Source organism: Talpa occidentalis, unplaced genomic scaffold (genome assembly GCF_014898055.3).
Source record: "Talpa occidentalis isolate TD23 unplaced genomic scaffold, MPIMG_talOcc4v2.1 talOcc4.3, whole genome shotgun sequence".
Taxonomy (NCBI): domain Eukaryota; kingdom Metazoa; phylum Chordata; class Mammalia; order Eulipotyphla; family Talpidae; genus Talpa; species Talpa occidentalis.
This window is the reverse complement of record NW_023603184.1, coordinates 135360993-135379017: the sequence shown is the minus strand read 5'-3', so window position 1 is coordinate 135379017 and position 18025 is coordinate 135360993. Positions and strand designations below refer to the sequence as shown.

The 18025-nt window shown below is 45.9% G+C and overlaps 1 protein-coding gene across 4 annotated transcripts in view; it reads right to left on the bottom strand.

Moving 5' to 3' along the window:
• The window catches only part of SMARCAL1 (SWI/SNF related, matrix associated, actin dependent regulator of chromatin, subfamily a like 1), a 74968-nt gene that overhangs the window by 31076 nt on the left and 25867 nt on the right, over positions 1-18025 (bottom strand). For 2 of the 4 annotated variants that reach the window (XM_037524009.2, XM_037524011.2), the window contains exons 1-9: positions 15088-15300; positions 13979-14015; positions 12622-13469; positions 11837-11887; positions 10235-10447; positions 7835-7885; positions 3018-3198; positions 1668-1818; positions 95-253 (exon numbers count right to left, since the gene is read on the bottom strand). In XM_037524009.2, coding sequence (XP_037379906.1) covers positions 95-253; positions 1668-1818; positions 3018-3198; positions 7835-7885; positions 10235-10447; positions 11837-11887; positions 12622-13411 — 1596 coding nt within the window. In that variant the 5' untranslated portion in view covers positions 13412-13469; positions 13979-14015; positions 15088-15300. Of the gene's footprint in view, positions 1-94; positions 254-1667; positions 1819-3017; positions 3199-7834; positions 7886-10234; positions 10448-11836; positions 11888-12621; positions 13470-13978; positions 14016-14210; positions 14906-15087; positions 15301-18025 lie in introns of those variants that run through there. The other 2 variants (XM_037524010.2, XM_054700070.1) reach the window with 2 other exon arrangements.

Below are 18025 nucleotides of genomic sequence, written 5' to 3'. Positions count from 1 at the left end.
CAGAGAGGGACTCTGAGATGTGACAGATCTGAAAATTCTTAGAATTTTTAAGAAGGAAGTTGCCACACTCAAAAGGCTTTGCCAAGTCACTTACAATAATGACAACTTTAAAAGGAGTTTGTAGCTGTTTCTCCAACTTGCTCAGAAGGTCAAAACTGACAATGTTGACCAAGCCAGCTCTCAGGCGGTCCTTCCCCGTCACCACAACGTTGATGCTGTCTGGGGCCAGGGACGGCAGCCACTGGAGGAAGGCCTGGGGATGACAGGAGAGAACATACCAAGACAATGATGTGACCTAGCAGGTGCCGGCTGCAACCAAGTCATCCACTGTGCTCTGTCCACCTAGCCCAGGCCCAGCGCTTCTTCCTCTTAGCCATGCACGCCTCTACTTTTCACAGGATGCTCACTCTTTATGAGCGAGCACTCATTCACTGTCACTATGTGGTGTCTGTGGTCTCTAACTAGATGGCCAGTTTCTGCAGGGGCAGACTGACTCCCAATTTTTGGCAGAGCCCGGTACACTAAGACAGTGATGATGATGATAATATTTATGTCTGCATTTTCGACAAAATCACCCGTTCTTGGAAATCTTGTCATTTCTGGACGAAGCCAGGACCTGGAGCCAATGGAAGGCTACCAGGTGCCCCCGTGTCAGTGGCTGGTGTCTGGCTGCTCCCCAGGTGGTCCTGGGGCCAGCTCTTCAGACACTGGGAATGCTGGTTCTTTCTCCAGTCTCAAAAGTGCTTATAGCCATATGGTCTTTTGACTCTTGTGTAGAATTTGTGTAGGAATTTAACATACAAAACAAATGTGTCTGAACTACAGTTCCTCAAGGCATCAGTGGCTTTCAGACCATAAGGACAGGAATGGAGGTACTGTTCTGACATACTGGAAGGGCACATGTGGGCATCAGGTGGGCTGTCTGCAGGTAGAGTTGTCTCCTCTCCGTGACCTTAGGAAGAAGGTGAGGCATGAGGAAGCCGGTGCCTGCCAGGAGTGGCATGAAGCCACTGCAGATGAAGAACACTGCAGATGAAGCCATGGCAGATGAAGAACTCTGGCTTCCTTCTTCACTGAGCTTCTCTTTTACTCAAGACCCCTGGATTACGGGCAACAATGCTCATGTCAGATTGCTTTGCCACAAGGATCCTGGTGGACAGTGACCGTCCTGCCCACACTGCCTTCTGCAGGTGAACACCTGAGCCCTGATATCAGGAGACGTGTCATCAAGGCCTGCACTGCTTTCATTAGCAGCAGCCCTGGTGCTTCTTCACGTGGAGATTGTTTTATCTTCTGCAAATGCATTAATACATCGTGTCTACTGCACAGGGTTCTTCTGGAATTAATGGCAATAGAGGAGTAAAAATATTTTGAAATCTAAATGTACATATGAAAGGTGTTATTTGCAGGGGCATGAAGGTGCCCAGGTGTCTGCTGGCAGACTGAGCTGAGTCTGAGCTCACTGACTCCTTGACTTTCTTCCCTAAAGAACTCAGAACTTCCCTGATTCTAACTCAGAAAGCCCTGAGCTTGGCCTCAGGAGGCTGCTGCATCTCTCTTCCTGCCTCCAGACTGGCTTTTTAAAGCTTCCCAGGCCCTGTCCCCAACTGTTACTTGATCGCTCTAACTTGAGAACCTTTACTAAATTCACAAGGCAGAGAACCCACCTGCTCCCAGGTGAAACGCACAGATGATGGCACCACCACCAGAAGCGGCCACTCCTTCCGGTAAAAGGCCGCTATGCAGATGGCCTGGATGGTCTTCCCCAGGCCCATGTCGTCAGCAAGCAGCAGGCGGCCTCTTTTTGCTATGGCAAAACTGAGGGCAGACAAGGTAAGGAGAGTAGCATGGCACAGGGCCACCAGCCAACCTGCTGCCACGCCACATCTACAGCTGCTGCTCTGCCTAGTGCGGGCTGGCCAGCTTGGCTCTGCCAGAGGCCTGCTGCCAAAGAGGGGAGAGCAGGACCCAACAGAGCACAAATAATAATAACAATATAGAGTCAAAATAGGGAAAATGTGAGATGGAAAAGGAAGGGAAAGACCTAGATGATCATTAGGTGGAGGAAGCCATGGTAAAAGTTTCCAACAAGGGTCACTCTCAGCACAGGTAGGGAGGCCCAGTGAGCAGGGAAGGAGGTGAGGAGCACAGGTGGGTGGGTTGTCAGTCCTGCTGACGACTTGGTTCCTTCCTTTGCACAGGACACTTTCCCGCCCATACCAACTGAACACACACCTAGCTGTTAAGATTTCTAGATGGACTATCAAGACCTCCTCTTCTTTCTCCACAAACTCCCCTATTTTCACTAGAAGCAAGTTTTTTTCCCAAGAAATGCTGGAAAAAAGGACAGGTTGGGAAGTGGTTTATCTTTTGACTTTCTATAAGAGCATCTGACTTTCTTTTGAAAATCAGCACCTCTCACTACATTCAGTTCAAGTAACTTGCGTGGGGCAAGCCCTATCCTTTGGCCTAATCCTCTTCCAGGGACAGGTCCATAGCTGGGACTGGCCAACAAGACTTCTAAGCCCTCCAGGCCACAGAGACTGGCCTGGTGCTGGCACCAGATTTAAGGTATCCCAGACTCACAAGGAAAGAGGCGCTTCCACTGGATGCTGAGCTGGTGGGTGTGAGCTGGTGCCCTGGGCAGCCCTTGCTGCCATGCTGAGGACTGCCTGGCTGTGAACAAGGTGAACTAAGAAGAAAGCAGAGAGGTTGGAGGGACCAAATCCAGATGAGATCTTCAGAGACCCTGGGTTTTCTATTCCATGCACCCAGAAAATTCTTAAACTAGTCTGAGCTGGGTTTCTGCACACCTGCAACAAAGTCCTGATTAACTGACGGAATTTGAAAACACTGGTTACAATCGGGCTTTGGTAATAGCACACCTGGCTGCTTAATGCCTGGATCATTCTAGATGTCTGTGAAAGATGAGCATTCTGAAAGAGGGGAGCATCTGAACGAACTGGTGGTAAGTTATGAAATCTCAGTAAGAGAGGACAGAGTAAGTAAGATCTTACTTGACTCCAGCTCTCTGGAAGGGCAGCAGGTTAGACACCAGCTTGGGGTCCACTTCAGAAAGGTCAGCCTCAGGGATGTCTGCTGTGAGGGTCGTCTTCTCCAGCTGAGAAGCGAAGGCCTGGACCAGTGTCTTGGGCAGAGGGTCCAATTTAACTTGTGGGAGGCAGCGCACACGTGCAACTGGAAAGAACAGGGTGTGTGAACTGGAGTGTTAATGCCTGAGAGGTCTGGGAAAAGAGACGCCTTGGAAAACAAAGTTCTGTGGTTAGAATGTGCTGCCTGCCATCTTCTTAAAAAAGCAACTGGAGAGAAACCTGGTGGCTGACAGATGCATCCTAGGCAAAGTACATCAGCCTAGAGAATTAGCTTTGCCTCTTTATTCCTTAATTTGGACAAAAAAGGGGGCAATCAGCAATGTGGAATTGATTTTAGTGTTTTTGCAACCGAAATATTTTTAAACTGAATTAAAAAGTATATTCATATTCCCATGCAACTATTTAAGGAACCATATTTTTAAAAATCAGGAAAGAAAAAGCAAGACTTAGAATAAATCTCATCTTGTTTCTATCCCCTTTATGTTTTCTTTCAGTTTTGATATTTGAGAAGTCCGAGAAGTCTACATTGCTTGCTATCAACAGGCAAGGAGTTTGGTATGGACAAGCTGTCAGGAGCTTCCAGGACAGATGAGAAGGACAACAGTGTTATTTACAAACAACACCACCAACAAAGGGCAGAGTCCATGCAAAGGCTACCAAGTGATAAAAATGCACATGGACTGGCTCACATTGGACGCTTTCCAGAAGTGAATAATGATCTCACCTTTAGAAGTGAAATTTCCAGTAGTGATCTCAGTAGTGAAGCACCTAGAAAATCCACTGGTCTGGAGATGACCCAATAGCCCCCTACTGAGCCCAGAGCAGATGCCAGCAAGCTAATAAGGCCTGTGGGCCAAGTCAACCTGTTTTTACAACTAAAGTTTTACTGCAAGACATCCATGTCAACCTGTTTAGGGATTGTCTGTGGCTGCTTTCACTCTACGATGGTGGAATGGAGCAGCTGAGACTGACTGCATGGCCCACAAAGCCTAAAATATTTACTATCTGGCCTTTTACAAAGAAATGTTTACCAATTCCTGTCAAGTTTAGAGTCTGAACTATTACTAAGAATGACCTTTCAATTACAGCTTCTATTTAAGGTTCACTGCTTTCCATTCAAGTGTGCTGATTCTAGACTCCTGCATAATGGAAGGGGAAATCTTTTAGTCAGACATTAATTGAAGTGGGAAAAATTAACTACTTGGAATCAACATGGAAATGAAAGCAAATAACTTTCACTGATTTTGCATTCTTAAAGACTTTAGTGTCAGATCATTTTAAAATTAAGAGAAAAAGGGTATTCTATAGAGAAACAGAAAGGCAATAAGTGAGAGGTACAAATAAAACATACAATTCAGGGGAGAAGACAAGTTAAAAATAAAAAAATTGAAGATGATAGAGCGAGAGATCCCTGGTGGCACAATTATTGAACAACTAATCACAGACACTATCCTAGGGGTGCAGCTTCCAAGGCAGCCTTCCCTTTTATCAGTGTCCTCTGAAAGTCACCACTGTTTATAGATCTTCAAGCGCTCTATATCCTGTCCCTTTTCAGGGACACCTTGGGTGACTCCTAGTAACCCACCAAGGGGCTGACTGTCTTCAGGAATCCAGTAAAGGGAACCAAGCAAGGAAACTCGGTATATTTCATTTCTACTCAAAATTATTTGATGATCTAAGATTGCTCGTTCTCTGTTCTATATGACCGTGTACTGACTGTCCTCACAAGGTATTCCAAACAATCAATCGGCTCAGAGTGCAAATCCTGATGGAACTATGGAGGGCTGAGTCATTCCCAGCCTTCTCTAAATCTATGCACCAGATATTTCTGGAAACAATGTGCATGAACAGAATCTCCATGATTGGAAATTAGGTAAGGTTGACGGCTTTCATATAAAAGAGACTGTCCATATGGATAGAAATACATTTTATGCCTCCAAATTAAATCTGAGCATGCTGATTTCTACACACTTCAGGAGACTGAGCACTCCATGTGCCTTCAGAAACCATTTTCGTTTCAATCCTAGCAATCCTCAAAACCCCAATAGCTGATGAAAAGCTAAGAAAGGGCTGATGATCCAGCTGGTGTGAAATGTGGTGCTCGGTAAGCATTATATTCTTTCAGCTGTTCAAGAGGGAAAAACCAAGCCTGCTCTAACAGCTACTGACTCTAAAATCCTATGCTGCTAGCTCAGCCAACTGGGTGTGTTTCTAAGAAAATCCCCATTCGCTGTCAACGACTGTCACTGTTGTCTTCTCCCTGTGCTGGGGGATGACAGGAATGTGCTGTCTGGCTTCATGAGTCATCTCGAAGTCAGTTCTGTACAGTAACTCTTTGGCAGAATGCTACTGAGCCGCCCGGCAGAGAGAGGCTAATGTTTTCAAATAGCAGCTAGCAAGGCAAGATCGCTGAGGGGGATGCAGAGCCCTTCTGGACCGGGACAGTCAGAGGAAAACAAAAGGCCTTATGCCAACTTCACTGTGGCAGAAGGCCTCGAGTCAATTAGAGAAGAGAGGAGGAAAGCGCTTAGACTCACCTTACCTGGAGAAGATAATTGTCACCTCATCCTCACTGAGCCATCATACAACCAAGTCAAACAGTCATTCCTCAATTAGTCTCACACACACGGATCATAGGTCAATAATCTAATTTCACACATGAGGAAGAAGGGGCGTGCAGATACCCCAGGTTTATGGGCTGTTAAAGATGGGACCAGAACTATGCCGGGCACAGCACTGTCCTGCAGTCTATACCTCGCTCCTAATGGGTGACGTTCCAAACTCAAGGTGGCATGGCAATTTTAGACTTTTTTTTTAAGGGTTGCTATTTTTTTTTAAAAAAAGATTTATTTATTTACTTATACAAGCACTATGGGTACAGTCAGAAGCGCAGGAGGGTGAGAGAATTCACCAGAGCCAGAGTGGGGAACAGAACAGGCAGACCGAGGAAATACACTGCTGAGGGGAGCAGCGGGCGGCAGGAGAGGTCTGCGTGTCATGTGGGGCCCTCGCCCGGCAGCCGGGGAACGAACCGGCGCCGCAGAGGCTGTGGGCAGCTTCGTAACCCAGCGCTCAAGCGCTGTGCCACCGGGGAGGCCCAATTTTAGACATTTTTATGCCACTGACTTTTATTGTGTTCCTGCAATGCTCCTGATAAGTACTGTTTCCTTTTTCTGGGTCCAAGCTGGGATCCTAATCTAGGAAATGAGGAGAATCAGTCTTTTCTTCCACAAAACACTAATGATGAGAGAGCATGGACAACAGCCATCCTGGTTCTAAGTCTAGAATTCTTAAGACCCATGGAATTACTAATATCCAATGCAACATTTTATGTGTGGCCATTACGTGCATTTTTCTGGGTAAATAATCCAGGTTTTCTTCAGATATTTCAGGGGGTCTGTGGCACCCAAAGATTTGAAAGCATTATTTAATGCGGAGAGTTGCAAGGCATGGTTTTCCACATGACATTTACCTGCCGATACTGTATCCTGCTTTTTGTCATTCCACACAAGTCAAACCCTTTAAGGCTAACATACTTATATCCTTCTGTATTGGAAAAACAAAGAAGTGAGAGGGAAAAATTCACTCCTATCCCTCATGAAAAATCCAGCTTTGGCCAAAGTTTCAAGAAGCAGGGGAGTGTTCAGATCAAGTCAGTACCCCTTTCTGGCTCTGCCAGTTTGCTGAGAAGTAGCACATCATTCACACTTAGCCTTGTGGTTTGCATCGGTCTTTCCTGAAGGACTCAAAGGCTCTTCCTTTATATTTAATTTCTGTCAGTAGGAAAGATATGGATTAAAAGATCACTTTTTTTATTGAAGGGGCAAAGGAGGTCAGCATGTTGAATTACCTACCTGATGTCACATAAGGAGACAGAGGGTGGACACCCAGCTTTCCCCTCTTCCTTAAAGCCCCAGCCTGTGGATGGGTAAGATGGCCAAGGACTTGGAGCTTCCCATGTCTCTCCTGGCCTAACTGGTATCAACAGGTGATGGCTCCCACTGGCTAGCAGGCTCAGGGGGTCACGAAGGAGGAATGTAAGTTGTGTTAGGTGCTGCCCACTGTAGAACTGTGATAGCCTGGGAGGTGCATAGTAGACTGGCATTCTAGATATGACCATGTTGCCTTTTCTCAGGCATATTAGAACTTACTGCCCCACCCCAGCAGGACACAGAGGAGGAAAATGATAAGCCAAAACTGGCCTCTTCTTCTTGTAATTCCATCTGTACACATGTCCCGTCCCTTGATCAGTCTCAAAAGTGCTCACAAAACGCTGAAGTACCTTGTCCCAGGCTTCAGCACCTGGCAGAACTCAGCCCATAACCACGGAGAACCTCCTACCTTCGTGGGCCATTTGGTCTCAAAACTAAATTGGGAGCCTGTTCTTAGCAGCTTCCATTTAAACTAAGCAACCCTTGCTCATTTCTGACTCCCAAAGTTCACGTACTTTTATGATAACGGGACAGTTTCACAAACCTTGGGAACCTGACTGGCCCCGTTTCACCCCGATGGAATTAGAGGCCCTGGGTTTTTAGGCTGTTATAAAGCTGCACCTCAGCAGATGTGGGCACAGTGCCAGAAAACACCCTCACCTTTTCTTGTTTCCTACACCAGCCTGGGAAGATACCACAGTAGAGGCAGAATCTTAAAACATGTCCAATTTAGGGCAGATTAATAAAGCTTAATAGCGTGCTATAAAACAAGCAAGGTGTGTATCTTACTCAGTTTGTTGTGTTCTTCCAAGAGAAAGTTCCACTTCCTGGTCTTGACATCTATAATGATAAGAAACAAATAAATAAATAAGATACCCAGCTACACCATCACCCTCACTCTCTGGTCTCAAAACCTCTAGCATGTGGGCTGACATGGCTGGTCTTGTGCATGGCACTGTGACACAGAAATCCAGAGAGTACCTGCCCTAGACGTTTTCACAGATTTCAGTCAAACGGCCAGCTCACAAATATGAATTCTGCCACTTTCTGGCCGTGTCACTTTGGGCAAGTTCTGTAACTTCTCTGTGCCTCAGTTTCCACAGCTGAAAATGAGGCAACTGCAGCCCCTGCCTCGGGTACTTGTGAGGATTACATGGCATTTAAATGTCTAATGCTTCTAAAAGTGTGCTGGCAAACAGTGAGCACACCCAAAAAAGTAATTATAAATTATTCTATTGTTGTTCTACCACCTGCTGACTAGTATGTGGGCACATATGACCGGTATTAATGAAGAAGGGTGAGGGTGAGTGTCTCCCTGCCCAACACTGGCTAATGACTGAGAGGTTTTCTCACTTTCTGAGAAAATCAAGAAAGGTTCAATCCAAATGTTTCCTGGGCACTAAAAGCAAATTCTCCACATCTGGTCAGAGAGCAAGCAAGGTGGCTGGGGCAAAGAGCACCATGGACACAGGTATGAGCTTCAGGGAGAGAGTAAGGTGGCCTAAGAGGACTCTGATAGAAAGGTCAAAATCAGACAGATTTTTCTCGCTGTGGGCAGAGTGTGGGTGACATTTCCTGGTAATGGCTGGAGCGTGGCAGAGGCAGAGCAGCAAATGTGAAAGCCCATAAATTGAGCTGTGGCGAAAACAATCCAAGCTTGGTTTTGAGGTGTCTGGAATGGGCAGGACTGGGTATACAATTTTAGTTTTTCAACTATTTATATTCCCAAAACAGCAAACTGCATCAGGAGGGTGATTTCAGGAGACACAGGGATCCTGTGTTTCCTTTTTTGTTTTGTTTTTTAATTTTATTTTTATATTCCCCATACAATTACAGCCACCTTATTTTGACCCCAATCCTTCCTTTCCCCGCCATGGGTACTCCAGACAGGGGTCAAACATCTTAGGGCTGAGAAGGCAAAAAACTAAGGACTATGTGAGTGGCTCATCCCAGGCTTCAGGCTGAGTCTGGCACACCTCCCCCAAACCCTGCTGGTCGCCAGGTAAAACTCTGTCCCCTCAAGGGACAAGTGCCAGACAGCATCACCTCCTCCTGAAGGAGCCCCAGCCCTGGCAAAGCACTCACAGAACACGTAACTCTACATGAACTTTTTCCACAATGGAGTTAGACATGAGGTCTCATAGACATAAGACTTCAAAGGTTTACTTTCTATTTGTCTAAGGAAAAGACTAAAATCATTGCAAGAACTGGAAAGTACTGATCCATAAAAGCTACATTGTTTTGTAAAACAACATGGCCTGAGCTGAGAATGAAATCCAGGAGTTCAGAATTCTATAGCCAGCTCTGCCCCTTAACCCAACCGGGTGGATTTTGAAAAACCTCACAAAAAATAAAGCAAAATTGCTCTGCTTTGGCCAGCAATTTTGCATCTTATCTGATTATTAGACTTCCTGAAAACTTTCAGAAATACCAAAGGCCAGGCCCCACCTCAAAGTCAGTCAGTATCTCTGGGCAGGAGACGGGCATCAGTGTTAACTCCCAAGTGGGCCCAGCAACCTGGGCCTCACTGAGCCCTGCAGGTGGTTCTGATGCATGCACAGATGTTTGAAAACCACCATCTTACTCTACAGAATGGCATTTATTTTTATGCAACCAGCTGCTTTTCAAGTCCAGCCGGGGTTTAAAAGGTTGCTGCAGGAATTTACCTGCTTCTACCAGGATGACACTGACCAGGTGTCTGGGGAAAATCATGGGCTTATCTCTTTGGGAGACCTAGAAGGACAAAACAGGTCCCATCAAGTGTTCCCTATCTGAACAATTTAGGCATCAGTTTCTACAGTGAGAGGAGCAGGTCAGAAAGGTTCTACTGAGAAAGTCATTTCTGAATAACTTCTCTTGAGGTCATAAGCTATTACACATCCTGGGAAGAAGACAGAAGCTGGGCCTCCCCAGTGTCACAGCAGGTTGAGCGCAACACTGTGAAGCTGTCCACAGCCTCTGCAGCACGGGTTTGATTCCTGGCTGGTCAGGGAGATACCCACATGGCGCGACAGACCTCTCCTGTCTCGCCCGCTGCTCCCCTCAGCAGTGTTTTCGGTTGTCTGCCCATTCTGTTCCCCGCTCTGTCTCTGGTGAATTCTCTCACCCTCCTGTGCCTCTAGCCTATACCCCAGTTCTTGTATAAATAAATAAATCTTAAAAAAAAAAAAAAAAAAAGAAGCTGATTACCGTAGTTTCTGGAATCCATCTGTTTAAACAGTGTGATCAGGTCTTCTGAACCCCTGATATCTGCCTCAAAGCGGGCCCTGGAGATGAGCAGGCACCGCCCTTCGACAAAGTCAAGGGAGGCAGCAGGAGGCAGGCATGACTGAGCTACTGTGCTGCTGCTGGCCTCTCCAAGAGGCTCCAGTGTGACTGTGGGGAGGCGCTGGGCTGCTTCCACTGCCAAGAAAGAAAAGGACAGAGGTTTCTCTAGATTCCATATGTAAGCGCAACTATCCCGTATTTATTGTTTTCTTTCTGGCTTAATTCATTTAGCATAATCCCTTCCAGCTCCATCTATGTTGCGCAAATGGCATGAGTTTATCTTTTTGATGGCTGAGTAGTATTCCACTGAGTGTCTATACCACATCTTCTTAATCCACTCATCTGTTCTGGTACATTTGGGTTATTTCCATATCTTGGCTATTGTACAAAGGTTAAGACAAAGACACGCTGTAAGACTGACCCTCAAAAGCAGACCTGAGACAGCCAGGAGGGAGTGGGGAAAGAGAAGAGAATAAGGTGGGAAGAAAGAACAGTGGAAGGTGGTGAAGGACTGGGGACACTTTGGTGGTGGGAAAATCATGACTGCTCCTGAGGGGAGAAATCCTATATTATGAGGAAAGAAGGAGGGAGGGAAGGAAGAAGGAAAAAAGGGCAGAGGTGATAACCCAGTAGACTTTCTCAAGGCCCCAGGGTACTCAGGCAGGTGGGAGGGACAGGGGCAGGAGGAATTCCAAGGGCAAGTAGGGGAGAAAAGGCATGGTGATACTGGGAAGGCTTGCAGGGGTATTTTCGTTGGGGCTTCTGGAATTTTAGTATTTCTGAACACTTCTGCTGCTTAAGTTTTCAAACTGAAAAACCTAGAACTCAAAAGAAACTAAGAGGAGAAAGAGGGATCTCACCAGGATGAGTAAACCCACCATATCATTTCTATTGCTGTGTGAGAGAAACCATCAAAGCCAACACACGTGGCCCACGCACCTATCTTTCTTTCTACGTGCCTACTGTCTGGGCAAAAAGGAAGCAGACACAGGCCTACAGGCCACAAATGCACATTCTGGAACCTGATTTTATGTATCACTGAAGCATTCGTGGATGAATAGCTAAACTGTGGAAGACACGAACTGAATCTAAAGACAAAACTACTGAATAAAGATGCCTGCATGAAGTATAAAGAGAACTCAAATTTGAAAAATAATTGGGCAAAACACAGAAAGAACTCTGGAAAATGATCATAATCACTCAACTTTGGGAATCTACCCTAACTAATAAGTGAGACTGCAAAAGTTTATGGACAAAGGTTTCCTTACAGCTTGAATACTGAAAAAACTGGGGCCAAATGAAAATGATACCAAAAGAAAACAATTCAAAGCAATTTATAACAGTAGTGGGCTCCATTAATATTGCCAGTGACCCTAGATACTGGCCATGGTGAGAAGGGGCGGCAGTGAGGGGTGCCATAAAAGTCCTCTGAACCATAAGCTAGATACCACATCTGTCACTCCAGAGGACTTTTTAACACCAGTGTCTCCTGACGATGTGAGGGGCGAGGACACACCTACTTACTCAGGGTGCTGTAGTCAGTCATGCTGAAGTTCCACGTCTTGGTGGCAGGATCTAAAATGAAACAGAGAAGTACTTGGTCTGCTCGCAATGAGGCTACTGACTATAGTTATAATATGTATTTGGACATTCAGTTAAAGCTTGTTTGACGAATGAATGAATGCTAAGTCCAAAATTGCTGACAAACCCCTATGATTTCCAAATCCCTGTGAAAACAAAGAGCAAATATAAATAACGATAGTACTTTTATTCTACATAGTGGAATTCCAGTCAGGCCTTGGGGTGTTCTGGGCCTCACCTAAGCGGGTTGATACCCAGGGAAGTCAGGTCATGAGGCATGAGAAGGAGCATGTGCTCTGGGTGTTACAGAGCTAGCTGTGCCTGGCTCTTCCTTTCCAAATGAACCAACCTGAGCACATTACTTTACCTTACTGAGCATGTTCCTCATCCAAAAATGGAAGTAATTAACATCTACTTATCACAAAAAATTATTGTTAGGCTTAAGTGCTACAGTGCATATAAAGCTCCTGGCAGAGGAACTGGCCTCTCAGTAAACATTCCTCCATTCTCCATATGGCCATGTGGCAGGCCCCAAATCTGGCAGCTGTTTGAAGGAACATCTATTACAAAAGGAAACATGAGCTAAAATAGAAAAATTTCTAACTACTGGATGGACAGAATGTGCCAAAGCACCTTCTTCATATTTATGACAAACTGTTAGATTAAGAGACTCCAGAAATAGGAAAAAAAAAAAAAAAATCGAAAGAACAAGACTAAAGATTCATTACCGTAACTTCTGCTGGGCAGACTCTTAAACACAGCAATGAGTTCTGCATTGTATCCGATCACTACCTGGAAACGATCTCCCTTCCTTATGCATTTCCCCTCCTTTTGGGATCTTCCTTCTGTTCTGGGCGTCACAGTCCCTGAATTATAATGGATGTTAGAAATGTTCCAGCCTGAGGTGGACGGTGTTGATGTCTTGGTCTCTAATTCAGGATCCCTGGGAGGCTGTCTAGAGGAAGAAGCTGGTGTTTCCTGTAATATCTTGGTTTTGGCCAGAGGCTCTGGAGTTGTATTAACAAAGGGCGTCAACTTGGTCTCATGTGAAGCGTGAGGATGACCTTGACTTAACTTGTCACCTAAGATCTGTCGCTTGGAGACCTCTGGAGGACTTTGTGCTGAGGAAGGGGAGATGGCAGTGAGACTCACTTGACTTGATAGGCTGTGGCTTGGGCCGGCTGTGGGTATCTCTTCTTGCCTCTTCCATATCTCCTTTGCCTGCTCTGGCATGCTGAGATGAAAACTGTGGGAATTATGAGGGCTTTGGTCCCCTTTAGATGAACTACTGGGGTTCTGTTGCTTGGGAAAGACACCATGTTTCACTGGCTTAAAAGAACCCCTGGGGAGATTTTGGGACGGTCCCTGCTTTGTCTGGGAAGCTATGGCAGCAACAGAGGAGGCCGAGGCTGGGCTCTGATGCTGCTCTACTAATAATTTTGCGGCTCTAAGGGCTAGAGCCTTTTGTCGATTCTCTTCAATCTTTTTCTTCTGCTCGTCTGTTAGAGGCAAGGACATTTTAATGGGAAAATGTTTATGGAAGAATATCAATCTTTAAATGGAAACTTGGCAGAAACTGAGAAAGGAAAAAAAAAATGAAATAAACATTAAATGTCGGAGAGTTACGGTACCCACACCTGAGGGGAGAAATCCTATACTGTCAAAAAATTAACTAGACATAAAGCAATGATACTTAAATAAAAATGAAAATGAACATTAAAAATTATTTTTTCCTGCTCCTACCTTGATTTTTAACAAATTTTGTTGCAGGAAATGTACAGGGAGAACACCCAAAGGATATATTAAAGTTTCTTTTGTAACAAAACACACACACACAATTATGGAACATATGCTAATAAAATGACCCCAACATAGTGGCAAAAAGCAAAGCTGGATAAAACCCAAAACTAAAAAGAGATTTCAGCTGCAATAATTTTTTCCCTCAATCCCCACTCACCCCAATGTGAGTTATTAGATCCTAAGGAACTTAAAAAATATAACCTAAATCCATCAGACGAGACGGGCAATATTTCATACTGGAAAGGATAATGGATTAGAGTGACAGAGACCAAAATAACCACATACCATGCTTTGACACGTGTTAAAACAGCCTCTTTTCAACCTGGAAGAAGGAAAAAAGCATTAGGCTCACAGACTGCACACTAAATTCACCCCTCAAATTCACTCCCGTTATTTCAGTCTGCAGTGGTCAAGTGTATGCCACAGAGCATCTGGCCTTACTGCCTGCCTTTAGAATAGCACCACCAGGGAGCAAAAAGTGACACAGAAAAAGATTAAAAAAATAATCCAAGCTTACTGTACAAATTCACAGGCCACATAAAGACAGGAGGAGTAAAATCAATCTGCCACCTCATCATTCGATCATAATCACTGCTAAGAGCACAGCATGGTTCTGTTCCTCTGGCCATGAATTTGGGGAAATAAATATGATTTTATTACAAGCTAGGTTATATACATTGTTTTTTGCGCCCCATTGTCCCCCTCTCCCCAATCAATTTACTCGGGGCATTTTTCCATGGGCCGAATCAGTTTTACAGCATTCTAGAACCAGGGAGTTGGATACCAACTTCTCTGGCTTGGATCAGACTCAGCAGCCTCCACCCAGGGTGATGCCCCATAAAGCTTTCAAAGAGGACACAGGGCGTACTCCAGCTTCACCGTTTTGGCCTGAAAGGGGCGCAAGGCGGTCAAGGTTTCCCTCCAGCTGGGACTCCCTCCACCATAGCTCCACAAAACATTCACCCCCAGAGGCCCTCCACTCTTCCATGCACAGGGGCGGGCTTTGTTCCCGGGGCACAGCTGAAACCCCTGGGCTCCCTGTGCGACACTCCCCTGCCTAACCTTCCAAGTAGGTGCTGCTGCACCCCTAAACTCTGCAGGTCCACGGCCTGGTGCAGGCACTGCTCCTGCAGGCCAGGGCAGGCGCGGCCATGGTTTGAAGCCCCGCAGACCAGCCCCCAACCATAAAGTGATCCCAACACACGGACTCCCCACTTGCTGTCTCTGCAGGGACCTCTGCCCCACCCAAGGGCGGACGCGCCCCAGGGGTCCGGCGGGGGGGGGGGGGGGGGGGACGGCCACGCCCTCTCCATCCCTGGGAGTCACCCTTCCCGCGGCTCCTCCAGGGGGACATCTGGAGCCAGCGCCTCCTTCCTCCCACTCTGCTTTCTCACCCGCTGAGCTCTAGAACGCGAGCCCCAGTTCAGGGAGGCCCACGAACCCAGGCGCGTCTCCCGAGCCCTCCCGACTCAGATTTCTCTTCCGTGTGGGACGTTACGAGCAGGTATCCGACGCGGCCTGTTCGCGCGCCTTAAGGCAGCGCCTGCAGTAGGGAGGCTAGGTTTGGGGACCCGTCGCCAAGGAACTACATTTCCCAGCGGGCGACGCAGCGGCAGTTAGCTTAAAAAATGGTGGGCGTGATAAGCTGGGAGCGAGAAGCTGCGCTGCAAGGTCTTCTGGGATTTGTAGTTTGCGCCAGGAGCATGGCGGCAATTAAGAGCAAGGTGTGGCGAGGCGTGGTGGGAGTGGTGCACTCTGGGAATTGTAGTTCCCCACGTGAGCGCATGTAGTTCACCATGAAAGCCGGGTTGGTTAGTTTCCAGAAACGGAGTTTCGCTGTCGTAGCTACCTCTAGGGGGCATCCGTCACAGTCAGGCAGCTTTAGTTACTCTTAATATAATAGAAAATAACCCCCACCCGCTGTCAGCCGGTCTAGTAATGATAACTTTGCAATTTAAGCCCCACCCAATGTCCCATTGCCACCCTTCCCAAACCGAAGGAGAATTAGCATCACAATGGTCCTCCTCTTCATCAGTCGTTGTGCTGATCTTTTAATTAAATGTCTCAATTTAATCTTCACTACAACCCTAAAACACACTTTATTCTTATCTCCATTTTGCAGTAGGGAAAACAGAGATAAGCCTTGTTAGTCTACTTGTGATTCAGAAGGTCCTGTTCTAGAGAGAGAATTAGTAGTGACATTGTCAGAGTCCACACTTTCATGTAGATGAAAAGGGAAAGAATGGGGAAGAAAATAGTTTCCAAATCAAGCAACCAAAGTTACCCATCCCTTGTGGGTAAATGACCAGATAAACAGGGTTGGCCCAAAGCAGGGCCTCTGAGGCCTGAAGGCCTGCCACAAGTCTAAAGCACCTTCTCATGGGGACCCACAGAAAAGGATCAAAAATAGCCTGACAAATCTGAAAGGAAAAGAGCAAAATCAAAATCAAAGCTGCCATTGTTCCCCACGGGTCTCTCACCCACATCTGTTTCAAGCAGTCCAGGACCAAAAAGCAAGTGCAGCTTCTTCATATGTCTCTCTGCTCCATGTGCCTCCTCCAGGTTGCCTCCTTGCTCCCAGTCCTTCTTCTTCCTTCCCCAGTCTCCTCTCCAGCTTCTTCTCCCTGCTCAGGTCTACCCTCCCCTGGATGGGGCAGGGAACCTTGAACCTCCCCTTTTCCTGGGGAAGACCCTGTTTTAATCAGTGTTCACATAAATGTTGCAATTCTATTTTCAAACATGGCTTATTAAAAACAGAGGTAGATCTGCTTAAGGATTTGGAAAAATAGCCAAGACACAATGCTAAGAATAAGAAAGCACAAAATCTACAAAATAAGCCTTACCTGTAAATGCATAAAAAAGGTCTAGGAAGAAAACCCCAAAACTCACAAATTGTTCAGGAATGGGGTAAAAATGAGATACATGCTTCTGTTTTTTAATCCATATTTTTCTGAATAATTTGAGTTATGGAGTTTTTGTGATTTTTGAAGCAGTCATTTATTTTTAATGACAAAACCATTGCCCTGTCTTATAGTACTTAAGTCATGTTTTATAATTGGAGAGACTTGAAATCTCAACTTTTTTTGGCCACGTAAATTGTGACTGTGCCTCAATTTCCTCATGGGTAGAGTTAAGATAGAAAACAATACACTTTGGTAAATATCCATGTTATGGGGAGGAGCAAAGCCAGATAATGGCAGGGGGGAGGCGTGTGGGGGTGTGCTTAGTGAACTGTGAAATCCTGAGCAGATGGGAGACCAATACTGCCTTTATTTGAGGTAAATCTTACCACTTTCATTTCTTCGCACCAAAACCCATTCCCCACTGTATAGTGTGACTACAAACAAAAGAGAACTCCTTTCCTTACCCTTCCTGTTCCCCAGCAGTGAGTATATTTGCTAATTAAAAAAAAAAAAGGCTGGATACTAAGCACTTCACCTACCTCTGCCACTGATTCATATGACAGCCACTTTACTTTATTGGGCTCTGTCATCTCGCCTGTAAAATGATATGCTGCCCCCTGATATATGCTAAGAGGGCATGTGGACCTTAGGTCTGGAATCCTAGAGTCCCCTGAATCCCAGTTTTGTAGGTCTGGAGTTGATGGGATTACCTTTTTAACTCTAACATTTTAAAAGGCTAAGAATGGGAAAATAAAATAGCAATTTGGTAAAAATAATCAACTCTGGAAAATAAACTAATTAGATATCACTTTGTCAATAGCATCTTCTATTGAGGTTTTACTACATGCAAAGCTTGAAATTTTTTCTGTACAGTTAAGTACACATAACATTTAATCAATAACACACCACATAGGGGCCTCCCTGGTGGCCCAAAGGGTTAAGACGCAACCTATGAAGCTGTCTGCAGCCACTGCAGCACGAGTTCGATCCCTAGCCAGGGAGCTGCCCACATGGTGCAGCAGACCTCTCCTGACTTGCTCACTGCTCCCTTCAGTAGTGTATTTCAGTCAGTCGGCCTGTTCTGTTCCCCATTCTGTCTCTGGTGAATCCTCTCACCCCCACACCTCTGGCCTGTACCCCAGTTATTGTATGCATAAATAAATAAATCTTTAAAAAAAAAACACACCACGTATACAATGGTGGTCCCTATATACAGCCTAGGTGTGAGGTGGGCTATTCTGTCTGTTGTGTAAGTGCACTCAGTACCCCTCCCTCATTTCAGGCATTCTTGGGGGGAGTGTAATCAAGGGGTCTTGCCCTCTGGCAAAGCGGTAGACAGGACACAAGTGGAGACAGTCGCACTGTCTCCTGGGAATTTGATCTTTAGAGATGTGATAGCAGGGGGGAGGGCATCAGTTGAGCTCCTGCA